The sequence below is a fragment of the Empidonax traillii genome, unplaced genomic scaffold (assembly GCF_003031625.1).
Source record: "Empidonax traillii isolate 1590-97213 ecotype Southwest subspecies unplaced genomic scaffold, ASM303162v1 scaffold740:size344948, whole genome shotgun sequence".
Classification (NCBI taxonomy): Eukaryota; Metazoa; Chordata; class Aves; order Passeriformes; family Tyrannidae; genus Empidonax; species Empidonax traillii.
Window position 1 is genome coordinate 49993 of NW_020955933.1, and position 26566 is coordinate 76558.

General features: G+C 59.2%; 2 protein-coding genes across 3 annotated transcripts; one reads left to right on the forward strand and one right to left on the reverse strand.

Annotated features, from left to right (window-relative positions):
* The first annotated feature begins 1384 nt into the window (after positions 1 to 1384).
* LOC114066126 (proteinase-activated receptor 3-like) lies at positions 1385 to 4496 on the forward strand. The gene is made up of 3 exons (XM_027900563.1): positions 1385 to 1474; positions 2148 to 2275; positions 3293 to 4496. The coding sequence occupies exons 2-3, from the start codon at positions 2179 to 2181 to the stop codon at positions 4387 to 4389; spliced, it is 1194 nt and encodes a 397-aa protein (XP_027756364.1). The 5' UTR covers positions 1385 to 1474; positions 2148 to 2178; the 3' UTR covers positions 4390 to 4496.
* A 90-nt stretch (positions 4497 to 4586) lies between these two features.
* ARAP3 (ArfGAP with RhoGAP domain, ankyrin repeat and PH domain 3) lies at positions 4587 to 24985 on the reverse strand. Of its 2 annotated transcripts, none has more exons than XM_027900579.1 (34): positions 24883 to 24985; positions 22167 to 23267; positions 21553 to 21614; positions 21164 to 21237; positions 20667 to 20730; positions 16204 to 16480; positions 15708 to 15777; positions 15146 to 15266; positions 14784 to 14971; positions 13869 to 13975; positions 13563 to 13762; positions 13347 to 13432; positions 12995 to 13177; positions 12614 to 12776; positions 12177 to 12308; positions 11956 to 12109; positions 11706 to 11808; positions 11289 to 11487; positions 11139 to 11202; positions 10690 to 10853; positions 10371 to 10583; positions 10100 to 10205; positions 9425 to 9572; positions 9212 to 9280; positions 8838 to 8912; positions 8602 to 8716; positions 8313 to 8441; positions 7998 to 8131; positions 7769 to 7851; positions 7524 to 7559; positions 7033 to 7096; positions 6793 to 6930; positions 6424 to 6462; positions 4587 to 5760 (listed from the first exon to the last, which is right to left on the reverse strand). In XM_027900579.1, exons 2-34 carry the CDS (start codon positions 23225 to 23227, stop codon positions 5194 to 5196), a joined length of 5388 nt encoding a protein of 1795 aa, XP_027756380.1. In that variant the 5' UTR covers positions 23228 to 23267; positions 24883 to 24985; the 3' UTR covers positions 4587 to 5193. The 2 variants fall into 2 exon arrangements, with proteins under 2 accessions (XP_027756380.1, XP_027756379.1); XM_027900578.1 differs by having other exon boundaries at positions 16204 to 16473; positions 20660 to 20730.
* Between the last annotated feature and the right edge of the window lie 1581 nt (positions 24986 to 26566).

The following is a 26566-nucleotide window of genomic DNA, read 5'->3' on the forward strand; positions in this document are numbered from 1 at the left end:
ACACGGGACAGGGGGACACGGACAGGGGGACATGGGACAGGGAGACACGGGGATATGGGGACACAGACAGGGGGAGACGGGGATATGGGGACACGGACAGGGGGACACGGACAGGGGACACGGACAGGGGAACACGGGACAGTGGGACACGCGGAGACAGGGACGTGGAGACACTGGGATATGGGGACACAAACACGGGACATGGGGACACGAGGATGTGGAGACACGAGGATGTGGGGACATGGGGCTATGGGGACATGGGGAGACAGGGATGTGGAGACACTGGGATATGGGGACACAGGGAGTTGAGGATAAGGGGACACAGGGAGACAGGGTCATGGGAACAAAGCAAGACAGAAGGACAGGGACATGGGACATGGGGACTTGGGGATATGGGGAGTCAGGAGGACAGGGACAGGGATGTGGAGACATGGGCACATGGGATGGCAGGGATATGGAGACACAGGACATGGGACACAGGGATATGGGACACAGGGATAAGGGAAGCAGGGAGACCAGGACCCAGGGAGGCAAGAGGGCAGGGATGCGGGACATTAGGGACATGGGACACGGGGACATGGGACATGGAGACACAGGGACATGGGACACAGGGATATGGGACACAGGGATAAGGACCCAGGGAGGCAGGAGGGCAGGGATGTGGGACATTAGGGACATGGGACATGGGGACATGGGAAATGGGGACACAGGGACATGGGGACATGGAAAGTCAAGAGGACAGGGACACAGGGACATGGAGACATAAGCACATGGAAGACAGGACCATGGGGATGTGGGGATATGTGAGACAGGGACATGGGGACATGGAAAGGCAGGAGAACAGGGTCATGAGAGACACGGGAACATAGGGAGATACAGAGGCAGGGACATGGGGACATGGGAGGGAAAATGTGGGCATGGAGACACAGGGATATGGGAGATAGTGACACGGGGACATGGGGACATGTGAAGACAGGGACATGGGGACATGGGGACACAGGGACATGGGGTCACAGGAAGATGGAGAGACAGGGATGGGGGGACACAGGGATATAGGGACATGGGGGGTGCTGGAGCACAGGGCACTGGGAATGCTGGGGACCAAGTCCTTGTGCACAAGGACACAGAGGGCACTGGTCCCGGGACATGGTGACACATGGGATGCTGGGGCACTGGTTCTGGGGTGCGAGGACATGTGGAGCAGTGGGACCTCAGTCCGCAGAGACACATGGAGTCCCACATCACATGGGAGATGCAGAGCCCCTAGCACGGCAGGACTCTGCCATGGGGACATGGGCATGGTGCTGAGCAGTGGCATTTGGTGCTCTGCTCAAATGCCACTGCTTTCACTTCTTTGTTCTGGTTTTCCTCTGTGGTTCCTGCAGAGCTTGTGGCTCGCTCCACTGTTCCATTTGTCCCCTTCTTGCTCTTTCCGTGACATTTTTGTGGTCAGCTGCATGTCCTGGATCCCTTGGTGCGTGACAGTGCACAAGGCTGGGCTGGGCTGGGCTGGAGAAGTGTCACCAGGTCTGTTATTCCCCTCCTTGTCCCCTCTGCTGCAGGAAGGAGCTGGGAAAATGGATGACAGCCACCCAACTCCCACTTAGGTGACAGGAGCGGACAGCAGAGTGGGACAATATAGGGTGGCCCCATTGACCCCATCTACAGGGTGACACCAACTTATCATCCCGACCACAGTGATGGATCCCTGGGGACGCCTGGTCCTGGCCGGGCCGAGCACGCAGCTGCACTGTGTCCTGGTGGTGCAGCAGTGGGGCAGGGACACATATCACCAGCTGCCTCCTTCCTGTCCCACACATGGGGCACAAACAGCTCCCTCTTCCCGCTGCAGTTCTCCACCGTCTGCCTATGCCTGTCTCACATCTGCTTCCTCCTCCCCACAGCGTGGTTGTGTGCCAGTGGCTGGAAATCCCCCTGGCCTCGATGATGTCCCCTGGACGCTCGGTGCTGGTAACAACTGGCAGACACTTTGTGCTCCTGTCTGGCCGCACACGCCACAGGACGAGGCCAGGACGCTGGTGGTGACGTGCTGGAGAAAGAGGAAGGGGAGCAGCGGGAGGGGGCTGGGGCTGGCCCCACCGCAGTGACGTGCAGTGAGACCAGCCCTGCCCGTGGCATTTGTGCAGACCCAACTGGCACAGCAACCACTCGGCAGAGATGTCCCGGCCGGTGCCATCGCCTGGCTGTGCTGCTGCCTGTGTCACCCTCCTGCTCAGCTGCGCCTGGCTCGTCTCTGCCACCCAACCCTCCCCAAGTAAGTGCCTTGCTGGGTCTGGGTGTGATGGGGCAGGGCAGGGAGGCCTTGCTGGGACACCCCAATATCACATCCCATCATACTTGGAGGGGATATCTGGATGTCATGGAGAAAGCTTGGGGCACCACTCTGCTGCCTTCCCTTGGTGTGCACATTGAAAAACTGAGTGAAGGCCTGAAACCCAGGCAGCATTTCCCCTTTTGGCAGCAAAAATTCAGATTACTGCTCTTGTAACCTGAATTTTCCATCCCCTGGATGTGGAGAGGTGACAGAGGTGGTGCGAAACCCATTGGATGTAACCGAAGCCCCCCAGGGTGGAATGTTCTGGGGACCCACCTGGATGGAACTTTTGGAGCCAGGGATGATGTGCAGGGGAGAGGAGCCTGGCTGGGTTTTTTGAACAAGCCAGAAAAGGGATCTGATCTGGAGACTTATGTCTGGTGTCCCGGAGCCTTCCTGTTCTTTGCTTTTGTTCTTCACATGCGGTGAAAAGCCCCTGACTGCAGGAAGACAGGGACATGTAGAGGGGAGCTGAGCTGGGGAGGAGGAGGCAGGAGCTCCCATCCTGGCGTGGATATATCCCAACCCTGTGCTGGTGGGGGTTTCCCATCTGCCTTTTTGATCCTGTTGTGCTGGGCTTGGTAGCACGAGGGATGCCAGCAGAGCTGCCTGCCCCTGCAGCAGTGTGTGGGAGCAGAGCCCAGCTGGGATGTGGGCAGGGTGCCCAGCTGGGCTGGCACTGCTGTTGTGGGGGATGGCACAGGATGTGGCACAGCTCAGCATGGCCAGGGCAGCAGGATGTCGAGGGCTCACGTGTCAGAGCTGCCCCTGCTGTGGGACAGGGAGACACCAGCTCCTGTGTTTGCTGGTGGCTCTGCAGGGAAGGTTGACAGCTCCTGCATGGTCCCCAGTGGGAGGGAGTTGCAGGGAGGGGTGAGAGCTCCTGTGTGGTCCCTGGTGGGAAGGGGCAGTGGGAGGGGGCTCTCAGCAGAGCGTGATGCCTCGTGTCCTCCGCAGTGCCTGTCAAAGGGCGATCCTTCATCCGCCTCACGCCCCCAGAGAAAAATCTGTGTCCCGGAGCCTCTGAGGAAGCTTTTCTCAACAGCACCCTCAGCACCCTCCTGCTCCCTGCCCTCTACTCCGTGGTCCTGCTCATAGGGCTGCCAGCCAACGCTCTGGCCTGCTGGGTCCTGGTCACCAACTTCAGGAGGTGTTCCAGCACCCTCTTCCTGCTCAACCTGGCTGGTGCTGACCTGCTCTTTGTCCTCCTGCTGCCCTTCAAGATCTCCTACCACCTCTTGGGCAACCACTGGCTCTTTGGGGACTACTTGTGCCGCACCATGGTGGCCTTCTTCTATGGGAACATGTACAGCTCCATCCTCTTCCTCACCTGCATCAGCCTGGAGCGCTACATCTCCGTGGCCCACCCATTCCTGTGGAAGGGCTCCAGCTGGACCAGGGGCAAGGTGGGCATCTGTGTGGGCATCTGGCTGGTTGTGGGAGTTGGCATGAGCCCTCTGCTTTTGCACTCCCAGACACAAGATATCGTGAGCCTGAACATCACAACATGCCACGATGTCCTAGATAAGGGAACACACACATTCTTCAGCTACTATTTCCTCTCCCTGGTGGGACTGGGCTTTGGTTTGCCCTTCATGCTCATGACCATCTCCTACAGCTGCATCCTGGTGCGGCTGCTGGCCAAGGGAAGCTGCTATGGGCAGGTGGTGCGTGTCCTGGCCCTGGTCCTCCTGGTCTTCATCCTCTGCTTCACCCCCAGCAATGTGCTGCTCTTCATCCATTATGTGCTGGAGCCCACAGGGTGCCACAATGTCACCTACTTCTGGTATGCCCTGGCCCTGGTGCTCAGTGCCTTCAATAACTGCTTTGATCCCTTCATCTACTTCTACATCTCCCAGGATTTTCGGGGCTGGGTCCAGGATGCTGGAGGCCGCTGCCTGCAGGGGCTGGAGTCCTCGTTAGGAAGATCCACGGACAAGACAGCCTTGCCCCTGAGGTCCAGTGAGCAGAGCCAGGGGATGCCAGGATGTGTCCCCCTGCCCAGGGAGGAGGGATCCTGCAGTGTGGTGCCCAACATGAAGGGCTGGCCATAGACTTGGGCAGAAAATCCCGCCTGGATCTGAGGTTCACTATGACTTTGCCTTGGTTTTGCAGTTCTTCTGATGGTGCTGGCATTGCCCAATTCCATGGGTGCCCCAGCTGGGTGCCTGGCCCTGGCACCCCGATCTCCCTGCCTGCCACACCCTGGCATCGCTCACCACTCCTCCTGTAGCGACCAAACCCTCCAGAGTACAAATAAACTTTTATTTCTCCCTGCTGATGGCAGGAACAGGTATAAACCCCCACCCTGAGCAGGGGCTGTCCTCCATCGCTGCACTACATGCAGGGGACACATGGCCAGCCCTGCTCCTGTTGCTCCCTACCATCAAAATATGCCACAGTAAATACAAGAAGGGAAGGGGGAGTGACTTGGGTGTCCTGACCCTGCCCCACAGGCCCAGTGCTGGAGAGAGGACATGCTGTATCCCCCCCGTGCTGGCAGGCACCATGTGTCCCCCCTGTCTGGCACGGTGCAGTGCTGCCATAACATGCAGGCACCACGTTTCCACTTTTATTTTCCATTTTACTTGCTTCCCTCGGTGCTGGGCTCCATGACAGATGTGCTACTTATGAGCAAGAGAGCGCGTGTGGCAGCATCCCCAGCCCTCCCAGGAGGGGACACCATGGCTCAGCATCCTGGTTCCCACTAGTCCCTTGGTGGTCACCAGTCCCCAGTCCTTGCCTGGCTCCAGTATAAGGAGGAGGAGAGTGCGGATTCTGTGATGTGGGAGCATGGGGGACCCATCATTGCTGCCACCCACATCAATGGCTGCCCCTTTGGCGTGGTGGGTCACGGGTCACGTCACCGGCTGGCCCGGCCCCGAGGTTTGGCCATCAGTCTTCCTGAGGATGACGCTGCTGAGCTCCTGGATGAGTTTGTCATTGATGGGCGAGGGAGGCTGCAGACTACTCTTCCTGGGCAGTTCCAGAGAGCTCTCTGGTCCGGGACTGCTCCCCGGTGTGGCTGTCTGCTCCCAGTCCCTGCCCAGCACCAGGGAAGGCTCCACATTCCTCTCCAGAGAGGCTGTTTTGGTGGGTCTGAGCCCCTGGGTCGGAGCTTTGCCGCCCTCCAGGTTCAAGCCCCTTTCAAGGGACACAGCTTTGGTGACAGAGGGACCTGTCACCCTCTGGGCCGGGCTGGCAGGCAGCGAGGAGCGCAGTGGGGTGGCTGGGGGCTGCTCAGGGAACAGGGCTGGTTTCTTAGACCTGTCCACGGGGGGCACGGCTGACAGGTCTGCCAGCAGCCCTTGCCCCAGGTCCAGTGCGGACAGCTCGGGGAAATTCCCCACCTCCTCGTAGACGGGATCAGCATCCACCTCCTTCTCCTGCTGCTCCTCCAGGGAGTCCTGGTGAATCTTCATGGGCTAGGGAGGGCAGGGGATCAGGGTGAGGGGCACTGTCCACATCACTCAGCTAGACCCCTCCATCCTCCCTCACCTTGCCCTCCTTGTACTCGCGCACTGCCTGGAAAGCTTTGCCCCTCACCAGGGGGCTGATGCCCATGGAGGACCCACCCTCCATCAGGTCTCTTGGCTCAGGCACTGCTGCCCCTTTCTTCCCCATCACTGATGGAGGGGGAGCATTTTGGTCCTTGCAAAGGCACGGTCCATGCCACCAGCCCAGCACCCCTTGGCAGAGAGGGTCTGGGGTGAGGAGGTCAGGTGGATGCCCATGTAGAGCACAAAGCCAAGTGAGGTGAAGCTCTGCAATAACCTGATGATGAGGAGGACTCAAACCTGTTACCTTGCATTTCTCACACTGATTCCCTCTGGGCAAGGTGTGCCCAGTGAGAGAGGCTCTGGGAACTGGGCTGGACTGTTTTGGTCTTGCTTGCCCACAGTGGGACCATGCAGGGACCCCATCCCCAGGTGCAGGACATGCAGACCAATGGGCACCCCCTCCACCACACAGCACGTGCAGGATGGCATGGACATAGGGGGGATGCTGTAGGTGAGCTCTGGTTGCTGTAGCCAGCAGGAACAGTGCAAAGCCAGCCATGGACATACTCCACATGTGCAGGTACTTACAAAGAACATGGACAAAGTCCTTCGCGTGTGCAGGCGGCGCTGGAAACAGAGCATATGGGCACAGGTAAGCACAGAGGTCACGGAGCAGGGCCACGAGGCTTCAGCAGGCAGAGGAGGGGCAGTGGGGTGCAGCACCCCTGACGTGGGGTCTGCAGGCACAGAGAGCTGCCAAGGATACGAGCACATCACACAGCACACAGCACACAGCACACAGCACACACACTGCTGAGGACAGGGACACACACCCACAGCACCTGGTGGTGCCAGGCAGCACACACCTGCCTCACGGGCACACGGGCTTGGGATGGGTGCAAGGACCTGGGTGGGTGCAGGAGCACCCGTGGGCAGGGGGAGCTGCGGGGGCTTTACCAGGGTCTGGTTGGCAGAGAGCATGGTGGCATCGGTGCTGTCCCCATGCAGGGGCACCAGTGGCATCGTGCCAAACTTCTGCTTGGCAAGGTCGGAGGATGAGCGTCGGCGCAGGATCACAGGGTGCCGGTCGTCGTGCTGTGCACAGTGACAGGGTAGGCAGAAGGGTCAGGCCAGGCTGCCCTGCCAACCCCATCCCAGCCCTGCCCATCTGGATGGCACAGTCAGCCCTGCACCCACCTGAGCCTTGAGGATGCTGGTGGTCCAGTCCCACAGCTCAGCCTGCCCCGAGCACACCAGGCACCTGCAGAGGAGACAGCAGAGAAGCTGCCAGAGAGCAGGGCCAGTGGGACCCGTGTGCCCTTGTCACCTTGTCTGTGAGCCTGGGGCTGTCAGGCACAGCTACCCTCCGTGGAGCTGCATCTCTGAAACTCACTGCATGCCCAAATTGCCGCTTCAGGGCCAGGTGAGAGCTTGTAGGGCACCCAGCATCTCCTAGGGGTGCTGGTGGGGATGGGGAGGTGGGGAGGGTGTGCGGTAGGGAGATAGATTATCCCTGGAGCCTGGTTCCCACCTTGCACTTGTGGCCCCACCACTCTGGCTCTGGCATGCCCCAGCTCTGCCAGACCCCAGGGCCCTGTAGTACTGTCCCTGGCTATCCCAATCCCACTAACACTGGGGACAGATCTTGAGATCCCTCCAGCCCCAGGATGGCAGAGGCAGATACTCACAGCTGCTGCCTGTCCAGGGTCAGTGTGAAACCCCACCTGGGAAAGGAAGAGACAGACTATGGAGCAGCAGTGCCAAACTCAGACACAGCCCAAGAGCTGCGGGCAGTGGTCCCACAGGCCCAGGTTTGTCACAGCTTTGGGTCCAGGTGGAGCCTGGCATGCTCCCAGCAGGTGAGTTCATGTGCCAGGTGCAGGGATTGAGGGATTCATGCCCCAGTGCCATGGCCAGGGAAGGTCCCACTTACTGGGCTGGTGGCTTCAACTTCTTCTTAATGCCCATGTAAACCTTGGCTGCATCCAGGGGCCACTCACGCTCTGGTTTGGAACTCTGGGGAGGGAAATCCAATGGGTCAGCCCAGCTTGGTGCCAGCCTCCCTGCCAGGAGGACAGCCACCACCATGCCGCCGTTGTCCCCAGGTTCCCTCTCCCTGTCTCTCCTCCCGTCCTCGGGGTGCAGGGCTGTCCCTTGGGTACCCTCTTCTCCTTGAGCAGCAGCAGCCTCCGGTCTTGAATCACAAAGTAGCGTTCCTGGAACTTGTTCCCCAGCAGCTTGGGGGGCTCCTCACGGCATTTCAGCAGCCCACACTTGGGGCTCTCACGCTTGACACCTGCCCAGTGCGAGGAGATGGGGGTCAGGGAGGCTGGGAGGGGCAGGAGGATCCCACTGTGGGTCTCAGGGATGTGAGCCTGATGGCTGCAGTACAGTGGCCAAGACAAAGGGAAGCTCAGGCAGAGCTGTCCCTCTCTGGGGACACCCCGAGGGTCTGGGACCCTTTGTGACTGCCTTACCTGTAAATAGACAACTGCCCTCGCCAATGGGGACCTTCCTCACCAGCAGGTACGCAGTGCTGGGCTCCGGGAGCTTGCACCACTCCAAAGCTTGCTCCAGCACCTTCTCCTTGGGGTGCAGGGGCCTCTCTGGGGATGCAGGGACACTCTCATCTCTCTGTCCCCTTCCCTGTGTCAGTCCACATCTCCCCTGCCACCAGCACAAAGCCTCCTCCCCACGCCCCACACCTCCTTCCCACCAGCCCAGCCATGCCAGGGGTATCCCCCTGTGCCATCCCTCCATGCTCACCCAGCTCCCCGTTCTCCAGTGCCTCAAAGGTCAACCAGATGTCCAGGCTGGCTGCCACATTGCGCATCTCTAGCACCTGGTTGGTGAGTTCCTCCGCCGTCATCGTGGGGGACACCTGGGGCCGGACACACGGGGAGCTGCGGTGGGTTGTGGCAGGATGGGTCCCAGGGACAGGCTGCACTCAGAGCCTGAGTCCCTCCTCGCTTCTCCTGGCACAGCCCTCCTTTGCGACTCACCTTCAGGGTGACACAGCAGTCAGGCAGCTTCTGCTCTAGGTAAACCTCGATGATGAGGTCCCCTGCCTGTGAGAGCTGGGGAAGAGTGGCTGGCATTGGTGCCATGCTGGCATGGGTGCTGAGCACATTCCATCACCCCAGGGACTGGTGACAGTGTCTTAAGAAGCTGGGGCTACGTCTCCCCAGGGCAGGAGCCTCGAGGTGATGGGCAAAGGGAAGACAAGTGGGGAAGGTCCTTTCTCAAATATGTGGTGTGGGACAGCGGGGACCCAGGGTGGGCAGCTGGGAGTGTCCCCACCCTCCAGTCAGTCCCACAAGTCCGGGGGTCCCCACAGGCCCGGTGTGATGGGGGCCAGCAAGCACATCCCTAGTACCTGGGTGTCCTTCCAGGTGGTGATCAGGCTGTTCTCCAGATCCATCTGGGATACCTGGTCCTCATCAATCTGCCAGAGGAAGGATGCACAGGGTCAATGTGGAGCAGCATACAGAGGACACAAGGCTGGGATGGAGGAATGCAGGGGAGGCAGAGATGGGAAGTGTGGGGGGATGCAAGGGGAGGTGCAGGGGGCTGGCAGGCCCCTCCTTACATTGAAGATGCTGACGTAGTTGTCTATGAGATCTTCCATCACCTTGACCTCGTGATCCCCTTTGCCGTCGGTCTGGAAGAGGCTGGGTGCGAAGAGCAGCGACAGGTTCTTGGTGCTCATCTGGTTGAGGTCTGCACATTTCTGCACCCTAGGACAAGGAGCACAGAGGTGAGGGGCTGGTCCCACTCTGGATGGGGTTTCAGCCCCAGCCACCCTTCTCTGCCTCATATAAATTCTCCTGAAAAACAGCTCGAACCTACCCAGCCCACCAGCAATGGGAACTTGAAGCCAGGCAGTTCCTGTTATGAGAACTTCCCACTGCCATCAAACCAGACAAGAGCCCCACCTCAGACTCTGAGTCAGATATGGGAATTTAGTGTTCTGTTTTGAGCACTGAGTGAAGTCTACATCCCACATGGGGATGCCCCCTAGTCCCAAACCTCCTGTTTGGGACTAGCAACCCCCTTGCTGCAGGATGCCTTTGGGAACATTCAAGGTGTCCCAGAGTAGCATGTTCCAGCACCATCGAGGGGGCTGGCGTGACAGGGCATGGGCATGGGGCTCCTCTTGTCTCTCAGGGTTGGAAGGCAGCATTCCCTGGGAAGCAGGGAGACCCCACAATGCTGATTGCTCTTGGCTGGACCAGGGGACCCTGCGGTAAGGTGGCCAACTGACCGGTAGAGGTGCCCAATGAGCGCAGCCAGCGTCTTGTGGTTGAGGCGGGGCAGGCGATGGATGAGCTCCTTGTACCGCTCCAGGCGCTGGGGCTTCGAGGAAATTTCTGGAGGGAGGAACCCATGTCATGGATCAATCCTGAGACCAGCAGATCCAGAGATGATACAGAGATGACCAGGGTTGGCACCAGGATCTTGCCCCAAGGGACATTTGCTCCAGGGAACCCTGGCAGGTGGTCCAGCGTGGGAGCAGCGTCGGGTGAAGGAGGTACCTGCAGCCTCCTTCCACTGCGGGTGCAGCTCCAGGGTGAAGATGGGATCTTCCAGCTCGCGGAAGAACCTCTTCAGGACATCAGTGACGTCCTCGATGAAGTTGTCGTTGATGCGCAGCTTGACATTGCGTGCGTCCCGCCGGAATTCCTCCATCAGTACCTTGATCCGAGACTTGGCTCCGTTCTTGCGGTAAATCCCCTCATGCCGCAGCCCTGGGGACATGGGGGTCACAGGGGTTTGGTCCTGCTCAGATAATCCCTAGTGGGACTGCTGGCCACTGCAGTGTGTTGGGGGCTGTTCTAGCCATGCTGTGCTCACCGTACTGGGTGATGAAGGCAATGCAGCTGTCCACGATGATGGGGATGTCTCCCCGGCTGAGCTGCTGGTCCCGCAGTGCATTGCCCCGGCCCCCTGCCGAGGCCTGGATGTCCGTGTACCATGCTGCTGAGTCCACCCGTGACAATCCCTGCAGGTAAAATGTCCTGAGAACAACAGGGCAGAAAAGAGGGAATGAACATTGTCGGAGGGGCAGGTTATCCCCTCTTGCGTGGGGCAGGGAGCAAGGCACAACCAGACTGAGCCGAGGGATATGCTACCCCATCAAGAGACCTGGGCTGGAGTGACCTCTGCACTGTCTGACCACTCTCCCAGTAGCATTCCCACCATGGCATTTGGATCAGCATCGACCCACACGTAAGTGGCTCTGTCCCGGGTAGCCTGCTGGACTTGTTGGTTCATTCCCCATCATTCCGACGGCCGGGACTCACCTCCCCATCTCCACCAGGATCAGCATCTCCTTCTTGTCTGGAGTCTCCGTGGGGGAAACCAGACCTGCATTGGGATGAGAGGTGGAGGGCTCAGAGCTGTGCACGGCTACCCACCAGGCGGTGCCTGTGCCATGCTGTGACAACACTCACTGAGCTCCTGCAGTCTCCGGAGATTGATGCTGTCCTCAGCCCCATCCTCCTTGGTGGGGCAGATGAAGAGGTGAGCTTTCTGGAGGATGAAGAAGGCCTGCTGCCACCTCTCAGGGTTGAGCATGCACTTGTAGCGCAGCTGGCCCACGCGCTGGAACTCGTAGCCCAGCAGGCAGTGACAGCTCACGGGTGTGAACCACTGTGGGAGGGAGCAAGAGATGAGCTGGATGAATTCAGGGCTCAACCCATGAGTGCTGACTCCCATGAGGAGGGGGCAGGTCACCAGTGAGGATGGGACCCCCTGGAAAGGGAGGAGGGTGCTTCCCACAGCAGATCAAGAGCATGGGAGGAATCACAATGGGAAGTGAGGACGGACCCTGGGGACACAACAGGGCGCCGGGGCTGGGGCTGTCTCACCTTGCCAATGGCACTGGCCCAGGCCTGCAGTGTCTCAGGCCCATCAGTTCCCAGCTGCTGCACTTTTTCCCCAGCGAGGAACAGCTCGAGAGTGAAGTGAAACCTGCAGAGGATGAACCAGCCCATCAGGCCAGCCCCTACCCCGACTCTGCACCCAGAGCCAGAGCAGACCATTGTATCCAGCAGGAGCAAAGCCCTCCGTGTGCTCACAGGTTCTCTGGGCATGTGGTGGGGGCACGGCTGGGGGTACCTTTCAGTGGGGCAGGGGCTGATGAGTGCCTGGGCTCTACTGACACCCAAAGAGAGAAGGTCCCGACTCTCAATGTGGCCCAGGGGCTCAGTGCATTTCTCTGTCTCAAAGAAGAGCAGGGATCTCTCCAGGGAGCACCACATGCGCTGGAAGTCTGTGGGAACATGGGGTCAGTGGCACTGCGATGGGCACCCCCGGGATGCCCTCCTGGGCACACTCACCCTCTTTGCTCTTCTTGGCACCTGGGAGCTTTGGGGGGCCCGTGGCCCGATGCAGATACCCACTGTGTGTCACTGGTTGTGTAATCTCGTTGTAGATGCCCTCTGGACCCGGTTCCCGTGCGACGGGGCTCCCTGTGGGACACAGCACTGAAAGTGGGGTGGGAGCAGACACCCACCAAATTGTGGGTACCAGAGGGGTTGGGAGACCACACTCATGGAGGTGTGGGCAAAGGGGTGTGCCAGGCATGGGGTTCCCTGGAAAAGGGCTCCAGAGGAAATGCTGCCTTGCCCCATCCTAAAAGAGAGTCCCAGATGGGGTCCCTAGGGAGCCTCAGCACCTGATGATGTTCCCAGCCTTGGGGCACGCTAAAGGGGACAGGGCCAATGGCAAGAAGGAAGATTCCCCATCACAGATGGGGCTCAAGGGTCCTCATTACCTGATAGGTTCCTGGGCCTTTTGCTCTCCGATCCCCACCAAAGGTCAACCCCTGGGACCACCTCGCTGGCAGCAGGGTCAGATGCCAGACCAGTCTCCGAGGATGAGAAGAACTGCAGGATGGTCTTGAGGAGGGTTGGTCCTGCCACTGCAGTGCACAGCGCCTGGGATGAGACAGTGCCTTTAGGGACCACGTCCTGGCTCATGGAGACCCCAGACCACTCCCAGGGACGTCTGAAGGCAGGCAAACTGGGGCACAACATCCCAAGATATGCCTGGCACGATGGTGTGAGCACACACAGCCAGGCAGAAGGTGCTGGCATCTCAAACCATAAGCTCTGGGATGGTTCCCAGCACCCCAGTACCCCAAGGTGGCCCCTACCTGGAGCACGTCCTCCTGGGTGGTGCAGTGGGGATGGGGCAGGCGGTACCGGCCCTCCCGGTACTTGCGGGAGATGAATTCCCGTCTCTGCTCGGCGCTGCTGTCTGGGTGGATAGCCTCGCTCACTGGGAGTCGAGCGGCCCAGAATCGGTTGGCTCGGTCATTTCCCAGCACGATGAAGAGCTGAGGAGAGCCATGTGGTCATGGTGAGCACTAGAGACAGTGGGAGGAGTAGGATTCCCAGTTCTCCTGCACCCCAACAGAGACCATGTGGCTGCTGCCCCACTAGAGGAGCAGCCTGGCCCCTGAGCACACCATGCTGGCCCCGGTGCCCTGCCCTGAGTGCCTCTACCTGTACAATTTCATTGGACCAGACGCTGGTGTCCAGCTTCAGGCTTTGCACCTTGGAAATGTTGGAGCCCAGGCTGCGGTGCTGCCCTGTGGGGAGCAGGAGAGTGAGCACTCCTTGATCCTGCCAGGGCAGTGGGACCCAAGTTGTCCCCATACTCCAGCCATCACCTGCCTGCCCAAGTAGGCTACCATGTGCCCCCTGGGGAGATGTCCCCACCTGCACACTGTTTGCAGATGACCACGCAGAGGTTGATGGATGCCCAGTCGGGACTCTGAGCCCAGCAGTCTGCACAGTATTTGTTGGCTTTGTTGGACCAGATCTTCTCTGCCACCTCATAGTCATAGAGCATCTCAGCAATGGCCTCTTGCAGCACCTCCATCCACTCCCGTTTCTCCCGCTCTGACTCCGCCACGAAGCTGCGGGCACCAGCACGGCCAGAACTCAGGGCACTGCAGCAACCAGCACCCAGGTCTGGCACCCGGCTGTTCCTCCCACCTCATCCCACTTGGATGCCAGGGATACCTGAATGTTTTGGAGGGGGTGATGAGCTCAAAGTTGCGGTTCTTGGCTTCGCGGATGGTGGAGCCACGCATCTCAATGAAGAACATGCCAATGCCCATTTTGAAGAACTGCAATTCAGAGTGACACCAGTGTTGGTCCTGCAGTGCCACAGCTGTGGTGGACACACCACTCCTGACACGGAGCTGCCTCCGGTACCCCCATCATCCCATCCCTGCTTTGCCTGAACAAGACCCTGCCACACGTCTCTCAGCCACCTCACGTGGTCTGACATAAAGCACCCTGCAAATACATTATGCCTTCAGATGAAATGCAGGTTTTGCCCACAGCCCCTGAAACCTGGCCATCCAGGTCCTTCTGTTTTCAGGATTTGACTAAGAGACACTCATAAAATAAGTATCAACCTGAGCCAAACCCTCAGAGTTGATGTTGATTACTGGGCAACCCGGAAATGAGGTGATAGAAAAAAACCCGGAAAGCTGAGAAAATTCAGCAGGAAGGAAGTGGGGGTTCTGTGGGCAGCAGTAGGTTGTGAGTTGACAGTGACCTGATGCTTCCCATGGGGCAGACGCCCCTGGCAGCAGGTGTGTTTGCTGCTGACTCCGTGCTCAGTCATACACCTAACCCTGTGAGGGATTGGGATGCCTTGGTATGACTAAGACTAAAGCACCCAGCAGACATGACAATAATTTGGTGACAGCGAGCAGATGAGGGGGGGGACCACTGCCGGTATCCAATACGGCTGCCCTGTGCAGGATCTCCATCTTCTGGCCCTGCCATTCCCTTTTATCTGTCCATCCTTTTCCTGTGTGCTCCTTCTTCGGCACCAACCCTGGCTAAGCTCCCTCCATCCCTCCCATCCCATCTGCCATTGGCACAGCCCTCTGTGCCAGCTGGGGGTCTGCTCTGGCCACGAACCTGCTCACTCTTGTACAGCCACATCTCGGGCAGGCTCAGGGCTGCGAACACCTTGGACTTCTGACCCTTCAGCTCGAGGGTCCCCGACTTCTGGCAGTGAGCAGTGTTGGCGGGCCGGGGTCGAGACCCTACCAGGCGCTGATCCATCACCTTCTTCTGCAGCGTGGAGCACCACTCATTCCTCTGGGCTAGGGACCAGGCATGAGGGAGCAGGGCTGAGCCCTTCCCAACAGCCTTGGCATGGAGCAGAGCACCCGGCAGGCACGGCAGGGATGCAGTGAGAGCTGCCCTTGGGATGCTCCAGATGGAGAAGGGAGGCAGGGATGGTTCTTTGGGGACTGGGGGTCTGGATGTTCACTTACCCTCATTCTCAGCACGGAAAACAAAGATCCGATGGCTGGTGACAACCTGGAACTTGTTGTCCTTGTTGGAACGAGCCATCTCAATCACGGACAGTGGGATCACCCCCTTGGGGTAGGGCTCCTGGAATGAGCCCCAGGCAGGGTTAATCCCCTTTTCCCTCTCCACAGGGCACCTTCATAACCTGGCACATCCTCCACATCCCCTGGGAGCTGTCTCATAGCAAGCCCGGGGGGCACCAACAGCCAGGTGGGAGCCAAGGATTCAGGAAATCCATGGCTGGCACCCTATTTTCAGTCTGTTCCAGGGTTTGTGAGCCAGCAGGCCCCCCCCTTCCTGCTCCCCGTTGGCAGAGGGATAGCCCTTGCTATCCTGGTCTTCCTATGGCTGAGGTTGTTTTTGAAGCCCATCAGCCATCAGGGCCACGGCTGCTCCATCCTGGTGATGACGAAGCACTGCTGGTTCCTCACAGAAGGACAAAAGGAAGCAACAGGGATATAGGAGCCTCTGTGGTGTCCAGCACGGTGCAGCCTCCCCACCCTGCCCCATCCTGCCCCTTTGTACCTTCTCACTGCTGAAGTACATCAGGTTCTTCCCATCGAAACGGACGTAGCGCCTCTGGAAGACATAGTTCCTGTTGGGACAGCAGAAAAACTGCTGGGAAGGGGATGATCCCCCCAAGGACCCCACATCTGCTCACAGATCCCCCCCTTCCCACAAAGATGACTGCACAGAGACCTTTGCAGCACAGCTGGGGCACCCAAGCTGCACCTCCCACGGGGAGGCCTGGATGCCCCAGCAGCACAGTGACCCAGTGTGGCCACCTCACCCAAGAGGGCTTTACCTGTGGGGGCTGCATCACCCCACTCCTGGAAGTGTTCCAGGGCAGGTTGGACATGGCTTGGAGCAACCTATCTAGTGGAAGGTGTCCCTGTCCATGGCAGGGGCTTGGAACAAAATGAGATTTGAGAGAGTCATGGGACATGCCAGCATCCACAGGAAAGCTCTGAGATCCCTTCCAACCCAACTTATTCTGTGATTCCATGACTGTCCCACGTACCCCTGGGGGGAAAGCTTGTCCAGCCAGCCACTGAGCATGGTGGGTCGGGGCTCGGAGAGCGACGTGAAGCTGGCGTAGGGGGAGATGGTGAGGTCATCCAGGACCTCATCCGGGTAGAGATGGGCTGGAAGGCTGAACGGGGCCCCCTCGGCCCGCGGTGCCTCCACAGTGGAATAGCCCTCGGTGTCATTCTGGACGATGCGGTCGATGAGTCGAGTCCGGGTCTCCTCGTCCTCGCTCCGTCCCTCGCTGCTGCACTCACTGCTTGTCCTGTGGGAGACGGGCCTGTGAGGGAGCCAGGCTGCTCACCATGTAGGGTCAACACCATTCCACCTGGGGATACCTCATACTGCCCCTGACCCCATCCTGAGTGCTCGGGGCACCCAGGGATGTGTGTGTTTGCATCTCCATGAGCAGGTGGGCTTACTGTTCATGAGGCCATCAGCAGCCCGAGGCTCAGCCAGTCCTATATCATGGCAAGGCTGCGAACACCACACACCTCCAAATCCCTGGCATTACCTCCTTTCCTCCTTCACAGGCAGCAAACCAAAGTCAGGCAGCTCCTCAGTCCCATGTCCCATTCCCTGCTCTACAGCCACTCCAGCTGCCTCCTTACCAGGGCTCTCAGCCCCTCTCCCTCTGCCCTTCCAAACTGCCTGGCACCGTGAAGGTCCTTCTGCCACAACACCTTGTGTCCAGCTCTTGTGTCCAGCCAAAATGCCTTGTAAAGGGATTGAGATGGACAGACGGGCCAGTGGAGCTCTGCACTTTGGGAATCCAAGATCTCTATCTCCTTTTCTCGGGAAGCCATGCTAAACCCCTCAGCCAGGCCTGCTGAGCCTCTCCAACAACAATAAAAGGAAATTATAAAAATAAACCAGGGCTAAGGTTACCCCTTCCCATCAGCCATCTCAGCCAGCCGCTTTTCTTTCCCTGAAAAGGAAACGTGCTTGAAAATGCCTGACAGTTCCAGGAGCTCACAGGGGAGGTGCCCAGGTGAAATGGTGATGGGCAGGAAGAGAGCCATGGAAGCCAGAACACACTGGCATCCCCAGGAGAGCACCCATGATGCCATTGTGGAATCCAATGCCAGGATGAAAGAAAGGCTCCAAGAAAGGAAACAAGGATGGTCCAAGCCTTGTCCCAGCTTCTGTCTGAGGAGCACCTGAGCAGGCTGGGCATCTCCAGGGGGACAGGACAAGTGATGGGGACAGGTTCACAAGGAGAGCATGTGGGTGACGTCAGATAAAGCCAGCAGGAACGAGGTTCAGGAGCATGTGGGAAAGGGGCAGCTGACCTGTGGGACTCCTCCTTGCAGAAGGAATCCATAAAGCAGAAACCCACTGAATATGAGAAACTGCCTCCAGTGTAAATCCATGACTAGAAATGCTTTCGGAGCAGAAGGACCCCAAATTCTCCCAACACCTGGTTTTGGGCACTGACTCATCCTAGGAGCCAAGGCTGTGCATGCATCTGTGTTTTGGCCCTGGACAGGTACCTTGTGAGGCCATGAGACATCAGATATCCCTGATCCACATGGGACAGGAGCACATCTGCCTGGAAAGATGCTGGGCTGGACCCACCCAGGCTGCAGGTTGGTTCTGGAGAAGTGGAAGGGATGTTGTATGGGATGAGGAGATGATGGAGAGGGAAAACTGTTTGGCTCCAGTGTCTGGAGCCAAAGGAAAGACAAGAAATGGCCACGGGTGACTGGGAGGCTCAAAGCACAAGGAAAATTACTGTTTAATTAGCATAACAGAGCCTTGGCAAGGTGAGTCATCTGACTGCAGTCCCAGCCTGGTCTCCAGCTTCTTCAGGAGGGACTGCCCAGGCAACGGGGCAGCTGGAGGACTCAGTGAGTCATAGGCAGACATCAGCCTTGAGTGCCAGGGCTGAGGGGGAGACAGACTGAGGGAATGGGTCAGAGCAAGAGAAAGAGCAGATAAAATCCATGACAGCCCCTTCCTGAGCCATGACATCCAGACAGTGGAGCTATAAAGAGCTGGAGGACATGGAGCATCTGCCAGGGAAAAGCAAAGCCCATAGTCTGGCTGGAGTGGGGTCTCTCAGCACCCCAAGAACACCCTAAGACCCAGTTCTGCCCTCAAGGACAGGGTTGGTGGATGAAGCATCCAGACAACAAGTCTGCAAAGGCCAGGTCATATCCCCTTTCAGCTGGTGTCAGGCAGTGAAGACAAGTAACCCCAGGGACAAATGAGTCCCCAGGGCCAGGAGAAGGTATTTCCAGGTCAGCTGAGCCTGGAGGATCATCCCTGAGGTGCACTGAGTTGGGGCAACCTCATACTGTCCGTCCTCATGTGGGAGATCTGGGGAAGGACAGAGGTTGGGTGATGGAGGGAAGGGACCTGCTTGGTGGTGAGGGAACCAAGGAGTTGATCCTGGATCTGGTTACTGCAACTGGAGGTCATGGTCAATGAACCTGTGAGTGGACACCTGGAGGGAGGGAGGGAGACACAGAGGGAGAGAGGTAAGGAATAAGCTGTCAAGGACACAGCATTCCCAGTGTTTCTTTTCCTGAAGGGAAGATGGCCTTGAGGTGTGGGCAGAAGCAGTCCAGGGTCTCAGTGCAAACCAGGGCAGAGTCCACCATCCTCACCACGGTGCCTGGTGAGTCTGACCCAGTCCCTCGACCTCTACAGGCTGACACAGACACCGCTGCACCAACACCTCTATCCTACTGAGACTGATGTCTGGAGCAGGGCAGGGGATGCACAGCATTTCAGGGGGCTGAGCATCAACAGCTTGGATGAAGGTGGTCAGTGACAGAGCAGGTAAATCCCACCCTAAACTCCAGGCTCTGCTGGATCCTCAGACTTGGGTCTCAGTTTTCCAGGGAATTTTGCATTCCTCTTCCTCTTTCCTGAGGATATTTTGTTGCTGGTGAGGTGGCTGTGCCCACTGCTAACACTGGCACTGCCAAGAGAGCAAGAGTGCTCGAGACAAAGCTCCCCCAGAAACTCCCAGGGTGAGAGGACCTACCACAGGTAGAGGAAAGGGGAAGAAGGGACTCTGAAGTTTGGGAGTGGGAAATATTTCCCATAACAAGCGGATCTGTGGGCTGCAGGAGAGAATTCTGTTATTCCCAGTGAACAGCTGCCAGTCAGCAGGATGAGAACTGGCTGAACTGGAGAAACTGGAGAAACACGAGTGCTGAAAGGGAGGATCAGGAGGTCCCACAGAAGGATCAGGGCTGGTCAGCATCCCCTCAGCAGCTGAGCAGGAGCCCATAGCTCTGCTCTGGGGGTTCGTGGTCAGACCAGTGGGGCTGGTTGAGGAAGGAAAGCATTGGAGCAGCTGGATGTGGAATTGAGCACAACACGAAAGGTCTTCAAAAGCTTTTCTGTCTCTGCTTCCACTCCTCATACCCCAACCACCCTTGTGCCCAGTCTGGGAGAAAAAAACCTGTGAGCCACTGCCCCTGACATTGCTGACAGTCACATCTTGCCTTTTCTCAGAAAGACCAGGCTGCCACATCCCTGGTGGGTCTACAGCTGCAAGCGCCTGACCAATGCTCTCGGGATATTGTGGATCCCAGCTCCTTGGAAGCCACTGGATGGAGACTGTGACCCATAGGCCAGAGCCCAGCTCTGCTCTGAACTGCTGGTTCAGAGGCTCCATGGGAGTTTTCAGGATTTCTGTTTACAAAACTCCTGTTCCCAAGTGTTTGCAGCTCCCTGCCCGTGGCTATATCAGTTCTGTGCCACTGGATGAGGCTCTGCTGCAGTGACAAACACCCAGAGCAGGAGATGGGCTGGACCAACAATGGGCCAGAAAGGACCAAAGGGATGCACTGGCCAACAAGGCCATGGCCAGAGCTGAAGGACACAGAGCTGCAGCTCACCTCCTCCTCTCTGAGCAACACAGGAAAAGGAACCCTCCCCATCCGAAATGGGAAGAGCAGCTTTCCTTCCTCTTTCTGAGATGCTATCAGGAGTTATGGAAAGTACATTTCAAAAGCATTTTAAAGGTGCCCCTCACAATTTCAGTCTCCAACCCAGTGTGACTGAGTAGCAAATGCTGATCTGATGATGCTGGAGCCTTACGATATTACACATCCCTTCACCTGGAGCTTGGAACTATCTCATTTATGAGTAATCCCTGTCCCCTGTGGTGTTTCCCCCATTCCCAGATGCCAAATCCAGGCTCCTCTGGGTGTGAACGTGTCCACTACTACTGGTCCTGCCCCAGCTGTGCACCCACAATGTTTGTTGCCAAGCACTGTCCCTCCAAGGGACACCCACCAGAACATCTCCATTTCCAAAGCTACCAGCTCTCCTGGAGACTGCTGACCTGATCCCAGACACTTCTGATCAGCTCTACAGTGGGGGAAAACCCCCTGTTTCCTCTCAGGCTGCCCCCAGAGGTGTCCCCTGGCATGCAAACCCCTGTCCCAGAGCCCAGCCCAGCCCCTGTAGCCCAGGGGAGGTGATCCCACCTGCAGGCTTCTCGCTCCAGGTCCAGCTCAGACACTGCCTCGTAGCTCTGACCAGTGGAGATGCCAACACCCTGTGGGGAGAGAACAGTCACATCTCCTCTCCCTGTGCCCTCTCCCATCCCAGATCTCCTCTTCCTGCCCAGCCCACAGTGCAGGGAGCTCAGTCTGTGACCCCCAACCCAGCAAAGAATCACAGAATATGCTGAGCTGGAAGGGACTCACGAGGATCATCCAGTCCAATTCCTGGCCCTGCACAGGACACCCCAACAATCCCACCCTGTCCCTGAGAGTGTTGTCCAAACCCTCCTGGAGCTCTGGCAGTCTTAGGGCCGTGCCCGCTGCCCTGGGGAGCCTGTTCAGTGCCAACCACCCTCTGGGGGAAGAACCTTCACCAGGCACTGCCAGCACCACGGTCTCACCAGTTGCAGCTCCCAGCTCTGTAGCAGCTGGTGAGATACAGAGTGGCAGCAGGGAACAGCCACAATCCCCACAGTCTCCCCTCACCTTCACGTCCTGCGATGGGGCTACATGTCCGAAGATGGTCTCGCTGTAGGGGCTGACGGGCTGCTCGTTCACCTCTGTGGGGAGACGTGGGAGGGAAAGGCAGTCAGTGGTGCCTGCGGTGAGGGAGAGACCAGCTAGGACCCTCAACATTGGAGGAGGACCCCCCTGAGCCCACAGTGCACCCCAACATCCAGGGCACATGACATGACAGAGATGCCAGTCCAAATACTTGTGGGTTTGGGCACTGCCTTGGAATGGGGCACCCCAGTCCCTGAATGAGGCAGGAGCACCTGGCAGGGGAAAGGCAAGGTGTGCGAATGTCCCCCTCTGCCCCCTTTCCTGGGGACACTAGGAGGTCCCCAAGCTCACCAGTGCCCTGGGGCTCTCACCTGGCTTGCCAGTGGGTCTCTGCAGGATGGGGGGCAGGGCCCTGCTGGGCCAGCCGGGACTGCTGGAAAACAGGAGAGGGGTTACTGGGCTGGACTGGGGTGGGAGCCTGCAGGGTCCCATCTGGCTGGAGGCTGCTCCTGACCCAGGCTGAGCCCAGCATTGCTCCCTGGGATGTGCAGCATCCCCTCCTTGCTCCCAGTGCCCTCCTTGATCCCTTCTCCTCCCACCCTGGGACCTGCCAGGCTCTGCCTCCTGGGCATTTCCCAGCAGGAACCAGCCCCAGAACCCTAGCTCAGCCATCCCCTCACCATGATGGGGACCTCCAGCCCTGCTGTTGGGGAGGCAAGGAAGGGGCAACATCTTCTCCCCACAGGCAGAAGGAGCCATCCCAGGGCCACCCTGTCATACCAGAGGGATCCCAGCTGCTGTATCCAGATCTTGGAGAAGACACAGGGAGGGTGGGGAAAGGGCTTTGTCTGGCACCTGGAGGCGGGCAGGCACAGGCTCTGGGGTGGGATAGAGTCCTGAGGGTGGGGTCTCTTTGGATTGTTGGCTCTGGCTGCTCTGCTCCCCCCTCCTCCACTCCCAGGGACGAGGGGAAGCATCTGCTTACTCAGGCTTGTCATCTGGCTGGGTCAGCTCCAGCAGGGATAGAGCCGGGGGCTGAGCGAGACCCTCACCCTGGGGACCATCCTCCCCTCCTGAGTCCTCAGCGGGTGCTGCTGGGTGCTCCAGTCCTTCATAGATGACATTGGACACCATCTCCAGCCGGCCCTGCTGTGCTCCTGCCCTGGGGCACGGCGAGGGCTCTCTCCTGGCTGGGGCAGAGGGCAGGGGAGGGTGGGAGCGGAGGTGACCCTCCTGCACGTTCCCAGCGCTGGGCTCAGCTGCCAGGACCCTGTGGCTGTGCCGTGGTGGGACAGACGGCACGGATGGGGGGGATTTCTCCAATGGCTCCAGAGTTTGTCCACGATTCGGAGCTGAGGATGGCCATGTCTCCTCCCGAGGGCTCTCCCGAGCTCGCAGTCGGGATGTTATCACGCCCATGGCCACGGCTGCCCCTGGATCAGCCGGTAGGGATGGCCTGGGCTCGGGGCACTCCAAATCCGTGGAGCTCTCCCCTGGCACAAACCCCTCTAGTACCACAAAGGCTGCAGGTGCTCCACCGCTGCCTGGGCCGTGTGCTGGCACTGTGGAGCGCGCTGGTGGCACGGGCACTAATCCCTGCTCGGGTTTTGAGCGAGGGAAAACCGTCCTCGGCTTGGGGACTGGCTTCAGGACTGGAGGAGGAGCAGGGTCCTTCCCTAGAGGCAATGCCTGGCTGGGCGCAGCAACACCCTGCTGTGTCCTAAAGGCGTCAGTAGTCCCTCCAGGCTCTGGTTTCATGGCATCCTTGCCCGCCTGGGAGGCATCCAGGGCTCGGAAAGGGATGTCTCCTGCTGTGTGTCCTGTATGAGATTGACTCAGCATCCGAGTCTGCTGTGCCAGGTTGAGGATCCTCTTGCGGTGCCCGGTGGCGGTGATGCCGATCTGCTGCAGGTGGTGCCCATCCAGCGAGGCGGCGTCTCTGGCCACGTGGTAGCCGTGCTGCTTGAAGACATCCCTGTACCTCTCCAAGTGGATGGTGGCCAGCCAGTCTGCGATATCCGAGTCAGGGCCGCACGGGGAGCTCATGGCCCTGGGGTGCCTCTGTGACGGATGCTCAGCCCATCATCTGTGCAAGGAGGAGAGAAAGAGGGTAAGGTGGCAGCAGGAAGGGAAGGGGGTGGGTTCAGCTGCTGTGAAGGGCACAGATCCTGTGAGTGGAATCGCAGGATGCTTCTTCCATAGGTCTCCCCCCTCACTGCTCTCCCTGGAGTCGCTCACCTCCCAGCTCAAGGAGCCGGCATCCTGTTGTTCCTCAGCCCAAGCCTCTCCACCCCTCCCCGGAGTTGCCGGAACTAGCCCCGCGTTGTCGGCGAGGCCGTGCCCTGAGCCCAGGCAGGAACCGAGCGCCTGGGGCTCACGGGGGAGCGGGTAGTGGAGCAGAAGCCGAGCGCTGGGACATCCCGGGCTGTGCCGAGCGCGGGGCTGGGCGGGAGGACGAGAGCCGGCGCAGCCGCGGGGGTGTCCCGGGCAGATAACGGGGGGAGCAGCACGGCCCCTCCCAGGGGATGAGCTCCTGTGCCGGCCGGCTCGGGGAGGGCTCTGCAGCCGGAAGGGCCAGACCATAATCTCTCTCTCTCACTGCTGGCGAGGGCATGGGAGAGGTCAGCATGACTCACGGGCAGGCAGAGGGGGGACAGCCTTCCACCCATCCCCGGCCGGGACGGACCCCTTACTGCCAGCACATCGACACAGAAGGACGTGTTCCACCAGGCTCGTCTCCCACCAGGGACCCCCATCCCCAAACGATTTGGCAGCACATCCCCGGGACAGAGCCGCGGGCTGCCCGCGGGGCGCCGAGGGCCTTTTTCCCATGAATCATGCGGCTCCCGCACTAAACCATCTGTGCTGACTGTGCTGCCACTGGGTCTTTTTCCAGTTCCTCCATTTCCCCCTATTGTTCGGCGCAGGCTTCCTTCCTGCTGCCTGCACGCTCCCACGCATCCCCTGCCCCCTCCCGCAGGAGCTACTTCCCAAACCCGCCGAGGGACAGCCGGGCAGAGACCCCCGCGCTCCCGCACAGGCAGCTCCCGGCTCCCCAGCGCTGCCTGCCCAGGTGCCACGGGTGCCATGGGGAAGTGCCTGGCAGAGGCAGCGCTGTCCTGCGAGCACGTGGGGGGCATGCTGTCAGCCAGGAGGAGGGACAGTCACGGCAGGAGCTGGGGGGAGCAGGACTTGCAGAGCAGAGCACGGGGACATGGCAGCTGGAAGGCTGCCTGTTGATGCAGAACCTACAGAAAGGGCGGGGGAGCCCAGCACCGATGTGGGCTGGGTGTTTGTGCCACAGGGTTAAAGGGCTGTACCCACTTCTGCCCAGCAGCCCGGCAATGAAATGGGGCAATTTCCCCCTTTCTCATGCCTGTATCTCCCTGAGGGATCTGTGGCCAGCTTTGCTCACTGCCTGTCCTGCCTGGGGCTTCAGCTGGCTCAAGAGACAACCCCCCTCCCCATGCCCAGGCAGGGTGTATCTGGGCTATGCCAGGCACCAGGTTGTGGGGTGGCACTTTGGGGCAGTCCAGCCATGCCCATCGGCAGTGGCACCTCACAGGGAGGTGGACACCATCCCATCCCTACAAACCCATGTGGACCAGCCAGTGCAGTGGACATGGACTGGCCCAGTCCCTTCCTCACAGTCTCCAAGTCTGTCCCATCCATCCCCTGCCCCACTCGGGGTTCTCACTCACCTCTTGTGGTCTGCAGGCCCCCAGGGCCGGCTCTGGTGGAGCAGCATGGTGGCAGTGCTGCTGAGGGCTCCAGGGCTGCTCTGCTCTTGGCTCCAGAGTGATGCCCAGGGTGTTCCCTGCAGGAACTGCTGCGGGTGCAGACGGGCTTCACAGCACCCAGCCTGCACCTCCCACTGCCGGTCCCTCCTCCAGGCCAACCCTCCGGTCCCCATCCCTCTCCCACCCTCCTGTATTGTCCCTTCCCAGGCATGATGCTGCCCTGTGTCCTGTCCCTCAGCCAGGCTCTGCCCTCCTTTGAGGGCTGTCCCCACTCTCCTCGCTCACCCCTCATTCTTCCCTTGCCTTCCCAGCAAGGGTCCCGCTTCCCACTGCAAGCCCTTGGACACTTACTGCCACGGGGAACCAGGATTCCCTGAGACCCACGTTCCAAGGATGTGCTGCCAAGGCATATCTCTGAAGTTCTTGGATGTATTCAGCTCTATCTGCTGTTTCTGCCCTGGTTGGAGGCAAGAGGAGATATTCACTGTCTCCACCATGGTTCAGGACTGGGAAGGGTGCAGCTGCTGGAAAGGTGCTGCCAAATGGGAGGAAAGAGGGAAAACTGTTCATGCTCATGAGGGCACTTGGGAGGACTGGCACTGGGGCTGGCTGGGAACACCAAAACCTCCCTTGAGCTGCAGGGAGGCTGGGGATGCAGCACTCCCTCCTACTCCTGGTGTCCCATGGCAAGGGTGATGTGGAGTGGGTCACAGCCAGGATACTCGCAGGGTCTGGGATGGAAGGGGGAAGGGGGATGTCCAGAGGAATTCTCTCCTGGAAGGAATCTGAGCTTTCACCATGGACTGACCCAGCTGCCTTTAAGAGAGCACTTTTCACAAGAGCCCCAGCAGGGCTGGCAGTCTGTCTGGCTCTGCCCTTACCCAACCTTGCACACAAAGGATGTCCAAGGCTGTTATCTCACAACGCCCTTCTCTACTCCTGATGCTGCAGCCAATAACCTCCCCCTGCCCTGGTGGGTCCAGATCTGAAGATACCCTTACTCCAACTCAAGCTGGTCCTTTCCTGCCCCAGTGATGGCCCCAAAAGCCACTGTGGGGGTTTGGGAACATTGGTAGCACCCTGTGGGATGGCCTCTCTGTACAAGCCTCTCTGCATGCAGGAAAGGCAGGTTCTCCTTATCACAGGTTGCTCCTACAAAGCAGAAGCAGAATTCAGCACCAGTCTGGCACAGCTTTTGCCTTCCTCCTCCTTCCCTGCCAGCTGCTCCGGCAGGGAGTGGCACATCCCCAGGGCTGGGGATGGCATGGGTGGCCCCTTGGGCCACCTTGTGGATGGGGTGTGGAGATGGGGTGCACAGGGACCATGAGGGTGTGCAGGGACCCTCTTGCCCTGCCTTGCAGACTGTGCCATCCCTCTGCCTCTTAGAGGAAGCTGTTTGGCACCACTGCTCGTGGGAAGGTTGCTGAGGTCTGTGGTGTGAGCAGGAGGGATGGAGCAAAGGGTGCTGGCAGTGCTGGTGACAGATGATGTGTCACCATTTCCATCCTGCCCTGCTGGAGGCATTGGCACCAGTGAAGTCCTGAGTGGGGCCACATTCTGGCTCACCACTGTTGAGCACACAGAAGCATCTCCAGAGGCAGAATTCCAGGATGGGTCAGGTTGGAAGGAACACAGTGCCTCCCTG

Coding starts and splice junctions, on each gene's coding strand:
- LOC114066126 (XM_027900563.1), top strand. CDS start 2,179: ATGTCCCGGCCGGTGCCATCGCCTGGCTGTGCTGCTGCCTGTGTCACC. Junction 2,276..3,292: donor TGCCACCCAACCCTCCCCAA/GTAAGTGCCTTG, acceptor TGTCCTCCGCAG/TGCCTGTCAAAGGGCGATCC.
- ARAP3 (XM_027900579.1), bottom strand. CDS start 23,227: ATGAGCTCCCCGTGCGGCCCTGACTCGGATATCGCAGACTGGCTGGCC. Junction 14,972..15,145: donor TTTCCGTGCTGAGAATGAGG/GTAAGTGAACAT, acceptor CCTGGTCCCTAG/CCCAGAGGAATGAGTGGTGC. Junction 7,097..7,523: donor ACCCTGGACAGGCAGCAGCT/GTGAGTATCTGC, acceptor TCTCCTCTGCAG/GTGCCTGGTGTGCTCGGGGC.